At 32.3% G+C, this 22,654-nt stretch overlaps 1 protein-coding gene across 1 annotated transcript; it reads left to right on the forward strand.

Moving 5' to 3' along the window:
• Positions 1-487: 487 nt before the first annotated feature.
• Positions 488-1,036, forward strand: LOC135193907 (tigger transposable element-derived protein 6-like). Its single transcript, XM_064218332.1, has one exon. The coding sequence runs from the start codon at positions 488-490 to the stop codon at positions 1,034-1,036; it is 549 nt and encodes a 182-aa protein (XP_064074402.1).
• The last annotated feature ends 21,618 nt before the right edge of the window (positions 1,037-22,654 follow it).

Consider the following 22,654-nt stretch of genomic DNA (forward strand, 5'->3'; position numbering starts at 1 on the left):
TTTTGTAAGCCCTTCTGAAAATTTGGTCTCAGTGTATTGATGGAAAAGGAAAATTCAAACGAATACGAGTAGCAGAGTATCTTGAAGTTGAAAAGTATATGTGTACATGGATAAAGCAGGTGCGGATAATAACATTCCAATAAGCGGACCAATGATTAAAGAGAAAGCGCAAGAATTTTCAAATAAGCTGCATATTGATAATTTTTCTGGCAGTAATGGGTGGTTGGAGGGATTTAAGAAAAGAAATGATATCGCATTCAAAAATGTTTGTGGCGAGAGCAATTCAGTGGACAATAACGAATGTAGTGAGTGGATTAAAAACCTTCCAATTTTATTACACGATTATTCCTCCGATGACGTATTCAACGCCGATGAAGCGGGCTTATTCTACAAATGTCTACCGGATAAAACATTTACGTTCAAAGGTCAGCCTTGCCATGGTGGTAAATTGAGTAAAGATCGGGTCACTGTACTTGTAAGTGCGAATATGTCTGGAACTGAGAAACTGCCACTTCTTTTAATTGGAAAATCTAAGAACCCAAGATGCTTCAAGGGTATTAAAACGTTGCCTGTTAATTATCAAAACAATAAAAAGGCCTGGATGACTTCGGAATTATTTGCGGATTGGTTAAAAAGAGTGAACGCCGATATGAGGGTCCAAAAACGAAAAATCATTATGTTTGTCGACAACTGCACAGCTCACAACAATATGCCCAAATTAGAATATGTTATATTATTGTACTTACCCGCCAATACCACAAGTAAATTGCAGCCCATGGATCAGGGTATTATCAACAACTTTAAGGTTTACTACAGGAAGGAAGTGGTTCAATATGTTCTTAAATTTATAGAAGAGGATAAAAGTCCAAAAATCAACGTCCTCCAGACCATGAGATTTGCAAGAAAAGACTGGTTTTCTGTTAGCAAAACCTCAATTAGTAATTGCTTCAAAAAAGCTGGATTCAAAGTTCCGAATGTATCTGAACCTGAGAGCCTACAAGAGGAGCTAGAGATATGTGAAACGTTTCCAGAATGAGATAGAATTACTGCATGTAGGAATTACTTAAATGAACAGCAGGCGACTTTTCAGGATTTCGTTTCTATGGATGATAATGTACTAATTTCAGAGGAGCTCAATGATGATGACATAGTTGCTATGTATTCTTCTTTGGACACAGAAGAAAAAGAAGAAGAAGATTGTGAAGAGACTCCAGTAAAAATACCAAAGCGTGAGGCAATGGAAGCTTTAGAAACTTTACACAAGTATTTAGAAATGTAAAATATTGATAATTCTAATATTTTTGATCAAATTTATTTTATCGAGAAACAGGTTTCAGCAACTAGCAATCAAGTGTAAACAAACATAACCGATTATTTTAAGTCATAAACTTTACCGTATTGTTTTTTTTTTCGATGCAATACATTATGTATATACTTTCATACCCAAATTAAATTCATAACACCAAAAACACGCATTTTTATTAACATTTCCACCTCTAAAAATGGAATAACGGCACATTTCGACCTCTGTAAGCGGGGTCCTCTGTAAGTGAGACAACTATATTTTTAAACCTGCTTAATTGGAAAACTGGATTATTGGAAACCCTCAATAATTGGTACATATCGTCTTGGTCCCTTGAGATCCCAATTAACAACGTTTCACTGTAGTGCAATGGAATTATTATTGATACATTTATCATTTGTTTTTTATTTTAAAAAAATTATGACATTTTTGTGTGGGCCTAGTCGTCTTCTTGGAAGACGTGGCTCGAAGTCCAGCGAAGATCTGGTGATGTTCAGTAATAATACAAAATATAAAACGCCAAAATGCATTAAACTAGAATGTAAAAAAGGCACGGGCAACTGTGAGCCCGTGGATGTTTTAAAATTAAATAAAAAAACGTTGTCATTATACCACTTTTTGTTCTGCTTTTTTCTAAAATAAATAAAAATGAAATAATAGAGCTTTATGAGTTAGTATAAAGCTTGTGCATTTATTTTTGAAATCGATTTAATATTTTTTTCATAATACAGAAACAAATCATGGCTTAAAAATTCAACCATTTTTGCTATCGAAATTCAATTTTATTTAATTCCAAATTCCATACCCACACTCGAAAATAAATCTATCTCTACCGGGATTTGTGGTATGTCAAAGCGAATGAAATGCTTGGGTTTATCCAAGGCATGTTCACACACTTTGATGTAAGCCCATTCCTAACATCTGCTACATTTTCCTTCAACTTATAAATCTGATGCAAATTTTCTTCTTGTTAGATGCGCAGGGTCGACCATAATAAAAACCACAATCGTAAAAACTTTTCCAATAAAATGATATTGTTCCATCACAAATTACCTTAGCATAAAGTAAAATGAAACGAAGCGTACGAATAAAAAAATTGTGTGGATTTATAGTAGAGTAAATTTTATTAACGATAAATATTTCAAAAATTGTTTATTGATGATTGATATTGATTTATTTGATGAAGATTATTTGATAAGCCCATTTCGTGTCACTGGTGCTCAAAACTTGGCACCCTAAAGAAGGTGAAGAGATACTTCACACCTGAACAGATTTACTATTTACTGCATTGGCAATGTAAGATATGGTTAATATTTCTTTAGGCCTAATGGGTGTAAAATGTCTATAAGAGTTAAGTAATACTTCATTCATAAACGTCAAGTCGGTTTATGAATGAATTGCAATTACTTGTGACACGGCTCACATATACATGGTGAATCATTGCACTAGCGAACTGAACAGCGATGCGTCACTGATTCTAACCAAATTCTACTGACGTAATAACGATACTGAAACATCGACGCAAACTAAAATGCCTGTCAATCTTCTACAGCGTATGCACTTCGGAAAGTAAGCACTGGAGTTATTTGGCACATCCTTCAACATCTCTGTTACGTCATCTATATACCATCCATTGTCACGATGAGTTTTGATGCCCGATTTTTCATGCACACAATAGATGTGTGGATTTTTTTATTTCAGCGTCTCTGTTTTCAAATAATTATTATCGTGGTACTACAAATATTAAAATACTATTCAATTATATTTAATTAAAACGAATGATAAATACTTTTGGATTAATTATATTAATTTAATTATTAATATTATTTCATTGTATAGGAAACAACTGTCTTTAATATTTTAATAATATAAAAAAATATTATTTATATTAATTATTATAATAAATCAATGAATTAAATTAGGAAGCCTTATCCAAAAATATTCTCTGAAATGATAAATAAAGTGAGTCGTGAGTGTCGTGAAAATCTTTCGAATTTATTTTATAAGCTTATTTTAAAGTGTAACGGTCCGAAACGTAAAGGAATTAAAAAAGAAAATCAAAGTTATAAGTATAAATTATAAATTGAAAGTAGGAGAGAACGTTGAACGTTAAACATTGCCTGAAATTATCTAATCACGCTGCATCTTAAATCGTATTAGAACTTACCAACTAAATGTACAATTGTGATCAAACTATATCCTTGAAGAAACTGTATTAGTATTCAATAAATTGCACATATAGTGCTATTAAATGAATCGTAAATATTTCTAGATTCATAAAGTAAGTAAAATCGAAATAGTTCAAATTAATATTATTGCACATAGCACATACTGCTACGTTTAAATTCAGTCAACTTCCGTCATAGTGAACGAGGAAAAGATTGTATTATAATATTAGTTTATACTACTAACATTGTAAATTTATCAACAACTAGTTAACGCCCGTGGTTTCGACCTTCTGTGGTACTCCACATTAAGTATTGTATTTCCTTTTCTGTAACCCTATATCATCTATGATGATCGCTTGTATAACAAACAGACCCTCGGTCGCATTTATGTATGATATTAGTTTGGATAATTTTATTGTATTTAAATGTGCATAAAAATCCTTTCAAAAATGTCGAAATTTCTTTTACTAACAAATAAATATAAGTCCATTCTCAGGCACAATTGCCGTGCAATTCAAGTGACATAAAATATAGTGTTATAGCTGGAGAAGCAATTACAAATATACTTTTTTTTCATTGATTATATACATATATGTAGGCAGATATATGTGTGTGTATTTTCATTGATTATATATGTGTGTCAAAACTGAGTACGCATCGAAAAAAATATAGACCAAGAGTTGAACTGTACGTACACTCACACTGGTAGTATTATGAAGTTTGGCGAGTTTGAAGCGGACCCGTCACGAATATCAAAATAATAAAGATGCCTCGTTTGTTTTAGTTCTTCTGGAGTGCGACACTCATCTAGTTCTATAAATCTTTTTTTTTTTCTTTTTCTTATCTGAATGAAACTGGATTGGCTCATCGATCATGTAGCTCAGTTTAGTCTCGCGTGAATAGCATTTGCGGTTGTATATCCATTTTTCGTCAAAAGCGGTCAGTCGGTCTGAAATTCATTCGTTCTTTTGTTGATTGATCAATGAAAAGCATGCATCGTCGCGTTCAACTCTTTGAAGCTCGTTTAATTGGACTTGAAAGGTTCTTTCTCGTTTTATAAATTTTGTTATTAATTTTCAAAAGAGCAGATATCAATGTACATTTCTGTTTCAATTTATGAGAAGTTTTTTGTAAAGTGTTTTAGATATTTTTTTTAAGAATATATTGTAGTAAAAAAGTTGTTAATATTTTTATGAACCAAATAGAAAATTCACGAAGACGAGTGTTCAGTGTGCAGTTTACATTTCAAAAGTTTGAATTTTAACCAATTCAAATAAGATTTGAAAAGATTTTATCCAAAATGATATGGAAATTTCAGTTGTTTATTTGAATTCCCCAATTTTAAAAACAAGTACGATTTGAAAAATATTAAACAAAACGAGCAGTAGCTCTATGGAAACCGCGCGGGGCAGTTAGTTAACAACATCCAGCCACTAAATACACAGTAAAACAAACAATCCAATAACGATACAATAATATAAATAAATCAACAGCGTCATTGCTCAAGTGACTGACAAATTTTTATTTGGTGTTTTTTTATTAGTAGCTGCTAGTGACGTCACATCTCTATACAAAAAAAAATCTATTCTAATACTATAGTTAGCTTCTTTGCGTGATTAACTTATCACTATGATGCCTTGCAGCGCCTTCCAGCGCTGTCTTTAAAAGTTGTTCAAAGTAACGCTGCAATTACAAACAGTTGAGTCCTAACGAGATATTTTCCTTCGGATGGTGGAGTCAAATTAATAAGCAGTAGCCAATTTAATCTTTTTTAAAATCTCAATTAAAGATCCTTATTTAATTCTTTATTTACTAATGTTCCTGTTTCCCAACAGGCTTTGAACGAGTTAACACCAAATAAAAAACAAGATTTAAGCAAACGGAATATAATCAACATCATTCTTAACGATTTGTCAGCCTTGTATTGTTATTTTATATATTTATTCAAATATGTTTTAGTATTTCTTTATGAAGAGCCGAGGTGGCCCAGTGGTTAGAACGCGTGCATCTTAACTGATGATAGTGGGCTCAAACCCAGGCAAGCACCACTGAATTGTATGTGCTTAATTTGTGTTTATATAGCATCTCATGCTCGGCGGTGCATGCAGCATGTGTCTAATTTCAACGAAATTCTGCCACATGTGTATACACCGACCCGCATAGGAGCAGCGTGGTGGAATATGCTCCAAACCTTCTCCTCAAAGGGAGAGGAGGCCTTAGCCCAGTAGTGGGAAATTTACAGGCTGTTGTTAATGTTGTTGTTTCTTTATGAACTTAAAATACTTAGTGCAAGAAACTCGGTAATAACAAAACATTAATATTTTACAAACAATTAAAGGATTAATTTTATAAACTATAATTGATAAAAAAAACTTGATAGAAAAGTAATCAAATCATATATTTTTTTGATGCAATAAATATTTATTTAAACGGCAACATAGAGATAGAACACAAATCAATTTCAAAAAAAGAATTATTGTTCAAATCTAAAATACATTACAAAATTGGAAATACGTAATGTTGCTATTCTTTAATAAAATTTTCTTGAAATATTCAAGAGCAACTGTATCTTATTTCCTGTCGCTACCCGTTCCGGCTTCGAACGGGTCAATTTAATCATCAGTCAGTTTTACCATCGAATATTTTTTTAAACGATGAGACGAAACAGGTTTTACAACCATCAGGATCGATTCAAGTTTGAATCGTTATCCAGTTTAAGTTAGTTTTTCTTTTCTCGTTCTTGACAAAATACACGACGATCATAAATAACTTATGAATGTGTGTATAAATACGTTTAAATAAATATAATAAAATTACTTACATTAGTATCGTAAAGCTACCAGCGGTCCTACGTGCAGATACTACCGATTAAAGCCGTCGAAGAAGGTCAATATTTCTTTTTCCAAAAAACCCTTTTCTTTTTATGATATAGGACGGGCAAGTGGGATACTCGATTGCAAATCAAATCAAATCAAATCAAAATATACTTTATTCAAGTAGGCTGTTACAAGCACACTTGAATCGTCATTTAATAAACTATATTAAGTGAACTGCCACCGGTTCGGATGTAGATTCTACCGAGCAGAATCGGCAAGAAATTCAGTAGTTATTCTTTTTAGTTAAATACAATTATATATGTATGCAATATATCCTGCTTGGAAGTTAACAAGCATTAACTACACGCTTTTTTAATTATCTATATAATCTTGTATCGAATAATATGCCTTCTTTACCAAAGTATTTTTTACAAATAATTTGAAATTACGAAACGAGAAAGTTAAAAATGTCTGGGAGTGGTCTACACCGCCTGAACATGAACTTATCATACCGTGATCTTAATAGAACCAATTCAATGCAAAGCCGTAAGAAGCAACCAGTTTCGTTAGTTCAAGAGTAACTATTATAAATTTACAGCAATTTACTTTGACAAAGTTTCGAATTGCACTGAGCGTCCGTATAACTCTTGCTCGTATAGTTTTGTGTAAGGACCTATGTATTTTAGGCTTGCGGCTAAGTTGAAAACTTGCTTGAGTTTAAGCGACATTTGTATGAAACACATACACCAAGCGTTAAGGATAGCTAATTTTCGGAAATTAATTATGGGTATTGTTTAGCTTTGACGCAGAGTTTAACTTTAAAGATCGTTTCAGATTGCTACATGATTTAAAACTTAAATAAATCCGATACACGCAAGTTTCTATATATTATATTCCTTTGCCGCTCATAATTACAATACAAATTAATCACGCGAAAACTCATTTCTGCGTTCCTGGAATTGAATCCGCAATATCTATTTATTTAGGAATACCAAACACGAGAAATAGTAATAATTATAAATTAACGGTAAACAGAATATGTTCAAGAGTAACAGTTGTCATATAGGTAACCACGACACGTAGAGATACTAAACTTCTTAAATGATAATAAAACAAAAATTAACAAACGAGATATTTCGTAGGACACCTGGTTGGAACGAAGTTATTTCCGGTATAAATTGTATTTAGGTATATGTATTAAATACTGACACAATAACAGAAATTAACAAAGTTTGAGAACAAATAAAATGAAAAATTGTTAATAATTAGTTCCAACGTTATAAAACCGTTACTGTGAGTCGCGTAAAAGAACAAAAACTATTCGAGAAAATATTAAAAAGCAGTTATGTGGTATATAATAAAAATTAACAAAACATAATTAGCATGTGGTTACTACTATAATGCTTCTAACGTGTATGCGATTATAAAAATCCGAAAAACAGAGTTCAGATTTATGCCCTAACAATATAGTTACATCTCAAATAATTTAATATGAACGTCTTAAAATTAGCAAATTTATTTGAGAACATTTAAATTTCAGACTGTTTGTGAAAGAGTTATATTGTCTGATTAATCTATTTAACGGAGAGAATGGACTCAATTCGCTCTATTCGGTTGAGATGTTCGCGTTCTAACCACTTTCTTTCATTTCTTTCGCTGTAAAAACGCTTTTACATATTTTCCCCAACACGAAATGGGACATACGGGACTCGCCGGTGCTAAGAACGCTGGTGCTGGGCATACCGGAATCCCTACGTACACCCTTCCGTCTCTTAGGTGACAATCACGGGTCGCTTGCGCATGTTGCCGTGTCTACGCGATCTAACCACTAGATCATTTCGGTTCTTTTATAAGATACTCATAAATATTTTTTTTTGTTTCGCAGAAACCTATTCAGAAAAAATCCTTTACGCACATCTACTTTAAAATGAAATCCATTCTTTGTATGAGACACTGAATCTCACACAGACAATCTTTAAACGAGGCGACGATGACATAAAACACGGTGTAATTACAGCCACAAGGGACATAACGTATTAGATCCAATTGTTGACGAAGCGTTTACGGTGTGAGAAGTGGTTTATATATCGTGCAGTGCGCGGAGGTTATTACTGCACTTCAGATAGTTAATTTGTTCGTCTATCTGCCTAAAAATAGTCGAAAAACAACAAGAAATCCTGGTGATTAGTTCATATATAAATTAAATTATTTGTGTCATGTTAAATCAAACTTTTTTTATGACTTTTACTCATGCTAACAGAGCACAGATTATTTCGTCAAAGTCACGTGCGACGGAGAGGACATGAAAAAGATGATCAATACGGTCGAGGTTACAGGCTTATTTGAATTTAAAAGGCGTAATAGTTTTTTTTTTTTCAAATCATACTTTCATGTATGAATCTACGTTAATATGTAATTAATTGTTATTATATTATTTGAATATTTCGATCGTGTTTTAAACGGCACAAAAATATTCATTTACTTATTCTTAAGATTCGTTTATAATTAAATAAAATGTATCTATGAAGTATGAATGTGGACTTGTGTAGACGTAAAAGAATTTCCAGAGCCCCATATATGTACGTAGACAACTTTCGATAAGTGACGCGCGGCACTCATTAAAATAAATTACTAGAAACTAAGATAGTTCCCTACTTGGTTTTCCTTTCACTTTTAATAGTTTTCTATTAAACTATTTTATAACTTAATCGAAGAAAACAGGGAGGGACATATATATAATGAAATAAGAATTTTGTTATATTGCGAATTAATTTTATTTCGGTATGATTTATGTTTATTTTTTGTGCAATGTTTACATATAATTAATACTAACAAAATATGTTATTTTTTAGGTCATAGGTAGGCAGAGGCAGTGGAGTAGCTAGGTGGGCAAGGGCACCGGTGCATAGAAAAAGAATCGGGCCCTCACCCCCTTTAACTTATATTGCCCTTCAAAATTACAGATAGGAAAAAAAGATCTTGTGAGCAGGGTCGAGGTTTTCTAGCTTCAGGAGCTGGCGAGTTAGCTGACCCGCTCTTTTCAAAGCTTAAATTAGAGGGCCCCACGAGCCGCAGAGGGCCAAATAAGACATCTGATGGTATTTGGTCACGACTGCCCTGTAAGATATGATAGACATTGGCGCTGAAAGAAATAATAACGATTCCTCACTTCACAACAATGCGCCACCAACCTCGAGAGGTAAAATGTTATATCCCTAGTTTAGTTAGGCTCACTCGCCCTTCAAACCGGAACACAACAATACTAAATACTGCTGTTTGGCGGTAAAATTTCAGATGAGTGAGTGCTGCCCCCATAAAAAATAATATTAAGCGTTTGTTATATAAAACTATGTACTTTTAATATATTCATATTTTAAATACACTTTAATATAATAATGATTTAGTCTATGGAAATATTTAAATTTCTAAAGGGGTTTAACTCAATAAATAATGTTTAAACTTATAACTTTAGTCGTTTGTCTCGTTCCACCGTATATCGTGTGAGCTAACAGTTTGGAAACGGTGTTTAGAAGTTAAATTGGACAACAATTTTGCTTATAATTGCATAAAACTATATAATACATAACATATTATTAAGGAACTTGAAAATTATTACACAATATACTGCCTTTTCTTATTATCTCAATCACACAAACTGCACAACACTTTACTTTTCATTATTACAGTTTACTTTGGGGATGACGTTGTTTTTAATTATAGTTAAAGGCAATTACTTATTTTATGTTATAATTATTTATTTGCCAGCACGTCTTTCTTTCACGGTATTCAACAAACGAATAGCTGATTTTTCCGATTATTATTTTTTGTTCAATTTCGAGTCAAAATAAAAACCATATTATTATTCAAAATAAATATTTTAATCTAAACGGAAAGAATCAACCGAAATACTAAAAAAATTGTAGAATATAGTTTTGTGACTTATTAAAACAATTAAATAAGTCGGTAACAATATTTTACTATTATTTCATATAAATAGGTACACTGACCATTGGTTGACCAACGCACCACCAACCTTTTGAACAAATGTTATGTGTCTCGTGCCTGTGATTACAATGACTCTTTCGTTCCAACTTGCCCCGAAGTCAAGAATATGTCCCGGAGTCAGTCTGTATGTGGAAGTTAGACGTATGTAGATTCCCGTTCTTCGAGAAACAACTCTTTCCGTTCGCGTCGGATTTGGCGTCCCATCGGATTATGAGAATGAAAAAGAGCGTGTACCTGTGTTTGAGCATACACTTGAGTACTACAATATATTCTGCGCACTCCGCTGTTCTCCCTGGAGATTGGCCGTACGTACTTACACACGGTACTGGTACACGAAGCCGTACCATTGTACTTATTATTAGCACATTAGTTATCCAATCTGACTTCGTGCAGATCGTAGAGAGCCTTCACCTAATAATATAATATATTTTATTATACATATGCATAAGAACATAATTTAAAAAAAAAAAAACTTGTTTTTTTACAAGAAGGTTTTATGTGCACAGCAAAACTGCTTAAATGCGGTAAGGTAAGGTGCCTTATTATTGAAGTCGACTAAAAATAGAAAATGAAACCGCAACTTTTGCACATTTTATAATAGCAAACTTTTTAAACTTTATAAGTCAAACTCTTAAGAATAACGGCGAGTTTAATAATTAACTAGCTCTTCTTAAAGTTATAATCTTAAATCAGCAACACTCCTTATAAACTTTTATAATGAATGTCAAGTTTTTTTATCGACTATATGGTACTATACCATTATTAAAATCATGTAACTTATCTGTTTAAATTAATTCGTTCTGATTTTATTTTTTTTTATAATGTGACAGGTAGTTAATATGTTACTATGGGCTTTGTTTTTAATTGATAATTAATCAACTAAATAAATTAAAAAAAAACATTATTTATACTTTGCATTTAGATAAGTTCACCCATGTCCTGGGTAAAATTCCTAGATATGACCATGATAACTCCTGTTATCTCTTCACGCTATAAGCACGCAGTTTAAGTCCTGGGTAAGACCATAGGCTACTTTTTTAATTCACCTTTAGGGGGTAAATTGCGGTTGACAGCTTGTTTGCTATAGATAAAGTTATATACATTTCGCGACGCTTAAGTCGCAGGTTCGGCTAGTTAAACACAAAACAAAATAAAATACCAATGATAAAATGTTTATAGTTTAAATTAAAATCGATCCTACGCTGTATCGTGTTCAAAATATATCCACGCAGACGAGACTAACAACAACGAATTATTTATAGATAGATAACTTTATTATTTCTGAAAATTTTCTCTCGCCTCCATCAATAAAATGCGTAATAAAAACATAATAAACATTACAAGTTATAAGTTTGATTGACTTTCAGTGTCTATGTACGCATTACATAAGCATATATTGTTTTAATTTAAAACAATATATGATAGCTATGCGAGTAGATGCTAGTTAGCTCAATCAATTTAAAAACTCGTGCTAACTTCAATGTAAACTACTAATTAAAATTAAAAAAAAACAGTAATTCCAAAGTAGGTAAACATAAATGTACATGAATAAACTATTGATTGATACAATTATAATGAGCTTAAACAAGATACCTTTGTTATATAAGTTGGTGAGGGTTCGGTATCCTATTAATTCCAAACGATATTATATCAGATCAGGCATATAATTTTGTTATCATACTTAGTACTGAATTAAGGATAACAGATTTTGAATCGATCACTAGAGTTGTTCATATAATGTGTAATATGTAGAAAGAGAAATTGATCTTTAAAAAGCTGAACAGAAATACTTTTTAATTATATATAAGAACATTCTCGAAAAATCCTAGAACTAAATAAAAATTGGTTCAATCGCTTGGAGCTACGATGCTATAGACATACACAGATTAAAATTTATCCTGGTTGTGTATTGAGAGTGCAAATATAAATACATAACGATTATTATTCTGTACAATATTATATAAATGATAAAATAGCTTGGAGTTATCATTCGATGTTTATTCGTGCGAATACATACAGGTTATATTACATGGTTTGCATGTATGTTTTGATTAATTAAGAACAATAATTAAAATAATTAAAATGATTACCTTACCATTTGCTTTCAGTAGAATCTACATTCCAATCTTTTAAAGTTTTACATTAAAATTAACTATGTAAAATGACGATTCAAGTCTTTGTTATTTAAATCGATCATTACTTTATGCTTGCAATCTATTTGCTCATTTAAAGTATGTTTTTATTTGTGTATTTTTTTCTTTACTTATTCTTAAAGCCTTGAATGTATTTCAATATAAAAAGCCCTTAAATATAGAAGTACCTTCTTTGAAACAAGTTGCTACTCCATACAAAAGCCAAACAAGAGTTCACATCACTTAACATGCAAATAGTTCATCTATTTACGTAATAAAAACCAAAGTTCAAAACGAAACACATTCGCATGGAACAATTTCATTCATCGGCATTCGACACCAATGTTTTTGGCAAGAGTGACAATAAAGGCGTGATTACGTTGTCCGCGATACCGCTGTACTGAGTTCATCTACGTTTTGGCATCTCTGCCTACACACTAACATGCAACTTCACGGCCTATGTATCACGATCATTCCTTAATGCACAAAATACAACGACAACTATATGTTACAAAACAAGAAAAGCGTTTTGTAAAATCGTCAATGGATGTTACTTAGGAAATAGTGACGTTCAGTTAAGACATCTGGGTCCGTTGGTCTGATCCCGTCAGCTGTATTTCGTATATCGAAAAGTTCTCTGTAGTCATTTGGTTGTCAAATTTGTGCTAATGCCTAAAACCCGTATATGGCTTTGAATTTAAATGTACTTCTACCAAGCTAGTTCCATTTTGCATGTTTGAAAATGTCGATACAAGTAACGTATCATTACAAGTAAAGTAAAGTAACGTAAGTAAAGTAAATGTCCATTTCTCAACTAAGACATTCTCTACACTTGGACGAGAATAATTGGAGCTTATTCCACTACGCTGTCTCAGTGTGAGTTGGTACACATGTGGCAGATTGTCAGCCGACACAGACAGGATGCCTCTCGACGTTTTCCTTGACCGCCGAGCACGAGATGAATTTTAAATTAAAATAAGCACATGATAATTCAGCCTGCGCTTGAATCATCTATGACATTCAAGTTTTCTAACAACTTAAGTATCTCTTCTCCACAGAAACTTACAGGCGGGCCTCACCCCCGAAGTAGATCACATAAGATAAATATCAATATATTGATTTGATACATTTTTACATTTTTTACATTAGCAGCCTGTAAATTTCCCGCTGCTGGGCGAAGGCCTTTTCTTCCTTTGAGGAGAAGGTTTAGAGCATATTCCACCACGCTGCTCGAATGCGGGTTCGTGGAATACACATGTGCCAGAATTTCGGTGAAATTAGACACATGCAGGTTTCGTCACGATGTTTTCCTTCACCGCCGAGCACGAGATGAATTCATCATTATCATCATCCTCCTGCCCTTATCCCAATTTAACTTGGGATAAGGGCATAAATAAATTAATTATAAACACAAATTAAGCACATGAAAATTCAGTGGTGCCTGCCTGGGTTTGAACCCGAAATCATCGGTTCAGATGCACGCTAACCTAACCTGACCTAACCACTGGGCCATCTCGGCTCTATATTTTTGATAATCAACAAATAATTATAACTTTTATTTATTATATATAAATTGAGAAAACAACCAAATTTTACGCAAAAGCCTTTACACTGTTAAACATACAATGCCCTCTGTAAACAGCTAAATTAAATCACATTTTTATAGAACATTTTTGTAAAAATCCATTATGTATTTAATAATATTATGTCTCATCTTGCTTGTAGTATTTCAGAAGGATGTTTTTATTTTAATTTCTTTGTAGTCATAATTTGCTTCCAGCCATATTCATTTAAAAAAACGCTCCGGCACGAATATCCTAAATGCTTTAAAAGGATTTCACTTGAAAATCACTGAGAATATGAAACGAATTTAAATTGTCATGACAATTTTAATTGTTTTGGATATTTATTTAAAAATGTTTGTATAAGTTTTCGTATGATTATATTAATATGAATTTATGTGTTGTTTTAATTCATTTGTTAAAGCGACCTTTAACAAGTTAATTGAAATATTTAATTATAAAATCAACAATTTTTTTTTTTATGTTATAGTTGGCAAACGAGCAGAAGGCTCACCTGATGGAAAGTGACTACAACCGCCCATGGACATCTGCAAAATCAGGGGGTTAGTAAGTGCGTTGCCTGCCTTAAATACGGGCCGTAAATAAGAAACGCATCCTAGGTTCAAATTCCAGTCTTACTGCGATTTGAACTTATGATGTTTGGCATAAATCCACGTGATCAAGAAAGTACGTATAAGCTAGTATGATACTGGCTGGTAGAATATATGCTATCGAATAAAATATTTTAGATAATTGTAAGTTTTTATGAATAAAAATACAGCTATACGCAATATTTGGAGTCTATTGAGTAATAGTCCAGTCAACTTGTGCCCGCAGTGGATGAAATTCCTTTGCGTTTCAAGTCAATCAAGAAAATATTTTCTAAGTACATTTTTAAAACTAAATATAAAGTATATTGTGGCTACAGTGTGGAAAACGCTTTTGCGAACTTTCTTAGGAGTGCTGGGAGTAAAATTTAAAAAATAGAATTTATGTGCATCATTTCTTTTGTATAATGGTTTTAAGGCAAAAAAATCACCCGTATCACGTATACTGAGTGGCACACGCGTTTAAATCGTTTTCGTTGATAAAAATCCGGGCAAGCGTAACTGAATTTCACGAGCTGTTCGTTTACAATTCATTTTATGGTGAAAATAAATGAAAGCATCGTCACAAAACCTGTTGCAAAATATCTACCACCACGCAGACCGCTAAAATAACTGTTTTTTAAGTATGTTCTTAAAAATATATTCATTACTAAAATAGTAACAATCTGAAAAAAAGCTAATACAATTAACTTGACTTTTGTTTTTAAAACGATTTAATTATTTTTCAAATTATAATAACTATTGCTATGAAATCTCATTAGAATCATGACAGCATGACGTAGCATCCGAAAGCGATCCCGTGGCCCCCGCCGAAAGACGGAGACCACCGGTACCCTCTGGTACCGGTGGTTTTTAGTGGGTATTCCAGTGTACTGGGGCGCAGTCGGCGTCCAGGGCACAGGCTAGTCCCACGTGGAGGAATCGCTTAACGTGTAAAGGCTTCTCTAATTGGGTACCCTCTATTTAGTTACTCTACCGACAGACTACATTAATTTGTAACATTTTGTTTCAGTTTGAATGGCGAGTGTGCCAGTTTATTAATCTTTTTACTATCAGTTGACTTGTTGAGACATTCGTATCGTTGTCGTTAAAATAAATAAAAAAAAACTAGAGTCCACACTCTACGAATTTATCTGAATTGGGTTTAATGAAAACTTAATCATTATGTAATTACACGTTGAATTCTATACAAGATCAAAGAAACCTTCACGAACATATTTAAATTAAACCACATAAACAGTCGTTCTTTCTATAGAAAATAATTTTCAAATCAAAATCAATAATCATTTATTTCGATATTATTTATTGAGTTATCACGACCTTTAATTTTTATCTTTCGATTTTTAAGACATTTTCTGCCTCGCACAACCACTCTGTTGAACCGGCTTTCGCCGGCGGTTTTTCCTAATAGATACGACTTGGGAACCTTCAAGAAAAGAGCGTACTCATTCCTTAAAGGCCGGCAACGCACCTGCAAGCCCCCCGGTGTTGCAGGTGTCCATGGGCGGTGGTAATCACTTTCCATCAGGTGAGCCTCCTGCTCGTTTGCCCCCTATAACATAAAAAAAACCTTAATTTGTGTTTTTTCTTCATCAGCGGCGAAGAAATCGTTTGAAAACTTTATATATTGGATGTTATTCTGCCATATGTGATCACATCTATTTATTTTAAAAATGTAAATGTATAATTTACAATATATTATATGTATGTTGTAAATGTATGCTACTGTTACATTAAAGAAGGTAAACAGACGTTATGACCTTCTCGTATATGTGATATGTTGCTGCTATGATATATCAATTAAAAATGCATACAAAATTCACAAATTGTAACATGTAAATAATTTTTCAAGTATTTTATAATATTGTAAAGACGAAATGAAGCATTTACAGCCTGTTAATATATTTGTACTTAAATATAATTTAAAAAATAAAACTAGAACTCAATATATTTAAGTTTTTGATACCTTATAAAATGGTCATTAAAGTTAACCCTTTAAACAACCCGCCAGAATCAACTGACGCTAATAAATTTACGCTGAAACTAAACTAAATGAAATTTGTTACTAGAAATTTAACCCCAGATCCTTTGAGGGTAACCATTACAGTGAAATTTGCTTTTATAGATAAGTTCCGGGTTGATTTATATTTGATATTTGTAATTCTTGTTTTAGCTTTGTGGTCATGCTGATGAATCTGAAACTGCAGAGAATAATGACACTTCATCATTACATTTTCGATAAATTCATTCTTACCGCGCTTCAAATCACAGACCGCGCAGACAGATTTTGCAAAAATGACCAGTATAAGAGGTACCAATAGCCGAGATGGCCCAGTGGTTAGAACGCGTGCATCTTAACCGATGATTTCGTATTCAAGGCCAGGCAAGCACTACTGAATTTTCATGTGCTTAATTTGTGTTTATAATTCATCTCGTGCTCGGCGGTGAAGGAAAACATCGTGAGGAAACCTGCATGTGTCTAATTTCAACGAAATTCTGCCACATGTGTATTCCACCAACCCGCATTGGAGCAGCGTGGTGGAATATGCTCCAAACCTTCTTCTCAAAGGGAGAGGGAGCCTTTAGCCCAGCAAATTTACTGGCTGCTAATTTAAAATGTATGTAATAAGAGATAATGGTTCTAACAGGTTTTTTAAAACGTCCAATTGGACAAAAATATAAAAAAAACTTTGCTATTACTATTTATCCTTTTCTCCAATCGATAAAGTCGCTAATTTTGCCGATATTTTGTGAAATACTTACTAAAAAGAGTACTAATTTTCAACAAACTGATTTACATACCTTACTCGCACTAAAGCTATGCAAATTGTTCGACATAGTGTTCAATCTTCGACGCACATCTGCACTCTACGATAACATACACCAATATCCAGCATTCAGCATCACAGAATCGTGTTCAAATTTCAAAATGTTTATTATCTCTATGAAACTACATAAAAAAGGAAACTAAATGTCAATCAAATCAAAATATACTTTATTCACGTAAGCTTTTACAAGCACATTTAACAAACTATATTAAGTGAAGCTACCACCGGTTCGGAATGCAGATTCTACCGAGAAGGCCCGGCAAGAAACTCAGTAGTTACTCTTTTTCAACATAATTTAGTGTCGGCAAGTATGACGTCAAAAATCCATAAATAAAAATGGGCACGATTTCGTTCGCCTACATTTGCCTTCAAGATAATATTTAACTACTTTTGTTTAATTTTTGTATAAGCTTGGTGTATATGGTGCCACAGCTGCAACGGCGCGTGGCCGCAAATTTACGTATAAATAACGATCAACGTATGGGCTGAAACGTTACCGCGTCGCAATTTTCAGTAGGTGCAGTATTCTGTGAGAACTCGCTTCGTATCTCACTCGTAATTAACGTTGAAAAGGTATTTACGGTAAAACGTTATTTTGCGTGAAACGTTTAAATATTATCATTATTTTAGTATATGTCGCATATTATTGTCTGAAATGTAACGACTGTGTATATCGAGTTTCAAGTGTGTTCTAGTAGGCAGCTCTAGTATTCAATTTAAATATCACTACCCTATATTCTTAGTTTATTATAAAAAATAATTATACTCTTACAAGCACTTCTGAATAGTAATTTATGAGATTTCATGAAAGATTGATTCAGAATGTGAATATACATATCACACATACACAGAGTGTATGATACACTCTGTGTATCTGTGTGTGTACTTGTATAAATGAATATTAACTTCGAAACTTTTGTATGAGCTATTTAATTATTATTATATCTTAAGATTTATTCTACTTTTAGTATATAATTTATTCTTGATAAATAAATAACTTTTAGTATTCTAGTAACTATCATTTTTATGTTTCTATTTATTAGTTAATAATCCTCCATGGTCGAGTCGTGTGTGCACCGGTTTTCATGGGTAAGCCACTCCGAGGTCCCGGGTTCGATTCCGGCCGAGTCGATGTAGAAAAAGTTAATTAGTTTTCTATGTTGTCTTGGGTCTGGGTGTTTGTGGTACCGTCGTTACTTCTGATTTCCATAACACAAGTGCTTTAGCTACTTACATTGGTATCAGAGTAATGTATGTGATGTTGTCCAATATTTATATTTATTTATTTATATGAATATTATGCTAGTTGTAGTTGAACAAAAGTCTGCAGTCTGAAGTGAGATCATATTGCCAGACCGCATTTCGACCTCTCGTGTATTATTTAATGCGGCAACATTGCGGCTAACTGTGGTGCGGCTGCGACGCGGTTTTTATTTAAAAATAAAATTGTGAGTCAACGGTGCCATGTGAACCAACCTTATAAAAATATCTTTTTTTATTTATATAGTTTTTTTTTTTACTTATTGTTAATATTATGTCACTATATCATATACTTTTTATTTTATAGGTATTGATAATATAATTTATAATATGTGTTTTTTATATTTACATTTATTTATTAGTTTTAGATATAGATTACATAACATTTTATTTTTTTATTACAGCAACACCTATCTCGTATCCTATGAGTATGGTAGGCAGTATCGTTTTTTTGTTTTTTTTTTCTTTGTGTACTAGAATAAAGTATAAAGTAAAGTAACCTACTACATTTAATTTCTTACAAATTAAAAATAACTATTTAATCATGTTAGGTTCCGTCGTTTTAAAATGTAAAACTATTGCATGTTTAGAATAATTTTCTTAGAAGAATGGTAAGAAACTCAGTAGTAACTTTTGTCCACGAACGTAGGTACACAGGTACCATGACGCCACATTGTACATACCCTCGTCCCTAGTCGTTTTGATATACCATACGAAAGAAACGTTCACGAAAATTCTCACATACAAACCACGAAAGAATTAAAATCTATATCTGGGAAACTTTCCAACGAAAAGTCGTTTTTTTTTTTTATTTATTTATTTCTCTTTACAATAAAAGACCTTATCTCATTACCTAAAAACTGATATACATATCTAACCATGTAATGTTTATATTCTAATCCAGAATGCATATAGACACGTCGGTTGCATCTAGATGTTGATTCATGACAAAATTTGTTATAAAATATGTTTGCACATAATGTATATATTTTTTTAATATATAGTTGCCACAGTATACTTGGTTTAGAAATATAATTGAGTCTACAACATTGCCCTCATTAACTTAAATAAATTTATTAATATGATAAGCACAAAATCAATAAATCGTTTGAAGGTCAATCACCCCAATTATCACTAAACTGATAATAAGGACAGTAAATACAATTAAATATATTATTAACAAACTCATTGTAGAATAAATAGAACGTTTATATTAATTCATACCAATAATTATTAATTTTCGCGGCATACGTCGGTAAAGCTTCTCAGTTGACTTCACTTTTTCCGACATTTTCAATATTCATCATCATGTTTTAGATAATTTGAAAAAACATTCATGAATTATTATTATTACGGATATATTATAAGGATTATTATGAACAATGCCGCAAGGTAGTGTTCCGGTTTGAAAGGTAAGCCAGTTACAAGGGACATCAGATCTTAGTTCCCAAAGTTGGTGGTGCGTTGTAAGGAATCGTTAAAATAATTTATCCAGTGTTAATAACAATGGTTACAATTTATCATCAGGTGGCCCGTTAGTCCGTCCGCCTACGTGAGATGTTTTACTTCTTCGGCGTGATTAAAACTAATTTTAATTGCATTACAAATAATAATTAATATTTTGATTAATGTAATTTCAATATTTTTACTACTACAATAACACTCAAAAATTTACAATTTGTAATGAAATAAACATTGTAAAATAAGATAAGGTGTGAAATATAGGTCTACTTCGAGCTACTTTACACTCTATTGGCCGTTTAACGAGTACTTTCATCAAGTTGTTTTAACGTAACCCTGAGCGCACGCATCACAAAAAAGCACTCTATTCATTTTTCATAACGATCCAAAAGAAGTATTCTTAAAAAATAATAATAATACTAATCTTATATGATATATTAAAATTATTGTTCCTTGGAATCCTTGGAAACAGTTATTAGGTAATAACTGTTTCCAAGTGGCAACTTTAGGGATCGGCGATCCAAGGGTTAAAAGTAGGCAAGAAGCCTGGGGCACGAATTAATCAATTAACAATAAACATATTTAAACTAGTCATACTTTGACAAATAATTATTTAATTAATTAAATTATATTAATTTAAATTATACTTTTTGATTTAAACAAAAATGTGTCATTAGCGCCTGGATAGCTAAAACCACTGCAACTGACAGATATATATATTTTTAAGTGCCTATTAATCACCTAGTAATGCTCACGACACCATATTTGACAGATAAGCTACGTAACTATTTTCATGCTTAAAAATTATGGAAATGGCCTAGTTTTGTGGTTCAGCCGTTATATTTGAACTAAAATAAAAAAAAAACGAATAGATACATATAAATACACACGGATTAATGATGTCTTACTGAATATTTTTTCTCGCAGTATCATCTGACCGAAGACTAACTAACAATGTATGAGATATTATGCACTAGAACATGGATAATATGGATCTACGCTTTTTTGAACGTTGCTTGGCGAACGGGCAAGTGGGCCGCCTGGTAAGTGTTCACCAGCATGGTAAGTATTCATCAGTGGCACCAGCGCGGTAAAAAATTTTAACCATTCCATACATCGCCATCAATTTAAAGCATCAATAACGCAATAGTTTTCCGGGACTCCCAGCGATGTAAAAAGTCCCAAGATCGATTCTGACCCCTTGGGCTATTCTCACTCCACTAATAACACAAGTGATAAAATAAGGGGTAAATAGGAACATTAGTAATTCCATAATTAATTTGGGGCATTGCTAGTATTCCTATTAAAAAAAAACCTTGAGTACTAAGATGTTATGACCCTTGTACCTGTTACACTGGCTCATTCCCCATCAAAGCGGAACACAATAATACTAAGTTTTGCTACTAATATATGATGAATGGATGGTTTGTGTCCAGGCGGGCTTGCACAAAACCTCACCGAGTAAATTGTCTATTGCGTCACTTTCATAATTCTATTTCATTCATTCATTAACAGCCTGTAAATTGCCCACTGCTGGGCTAAGGTCTCCTCTTCCTTTTGAGGAGAAGGTTTGGAGCATATTCCATCATGCTGCTCCAATGCGTTTAGTTCAAGAGGAAGGTTTATATGTATAATGCATGCACATTGCACAATATAGTAGAGAAACAGTATTAATTTTTGAGGTTTCTAAAGTGATGTCGTAAATAAACACATTTTTGCGCATACATTGCAAACGGTGACTGAACCCTTCGAGATAGATCAAAATAATGTACTACAGTATTGTACACCTTAAAAAGGTCTTCAAAAAAGTCCGCCATAGTATATATCTATCTCATAGGGATGGCCCACAACAATAATTTTTTATCAACAATAATTATTTAATATAGATCAAATAAAATAAAAAATAAATGAATATTTTATATAGTGGTTTGTATAGTCTAATGACTGAAAAACTGTGAACGTTCTGAGACATTCTGTAGTATATTTAATATCATCATTGCATCCGTGCGAAGCCGGGGCTGGTCACTAGTATACCAATAAAATAAACTTATAAATTCGTTGACATTTGATTTATTCGTTGTTATATTTCACGCTATCTTCGTTAAGTTCTCTACAAACACTCGTAAATAAAATGTCTATGTAACATAGAACGATTTTAGTTATTTAACGAACTCATAGCAAGATAAACGTAAATCGAATTGTAAATGATTACAAGTTATTCTTAAATAAATTTCTAAATACTAAACGTAAGTAAAAATGGGTTAACATGTTGTTTTATAAACTGAAAGTTCATTGAGTGCAATAAAATATATCCAATATTTATATATATTTATATTTTATATATATTTATATATATATTGATTGAATTTTAGTGCGACAGTGTAAGTGTTATTTATTTATTTAAATTTCAATGAATATTGTTAGGTTATCTAAATAAAAATAAAAACATAAATATTAAACTATGCTTATGCTGTTTAAACAATTTCATAAATTGATTTTCGTTTTAGGGCC

This window comes from Vanessa tameamea, chromosome 3 (assembly GCF_037043105.1).
Source record: "Vanessa tameamea isolate UH-Manoa-2023 chromosome 3, ilVanTame1 primary haplotype, whole genome shotgun sequence".
Lineage (NCBI taxonomy): Eukaryota > Metazoa > Arthropoda > Insecta > Lepidoptera > Nymphalidae > Vanessa > Vanessa tameamea.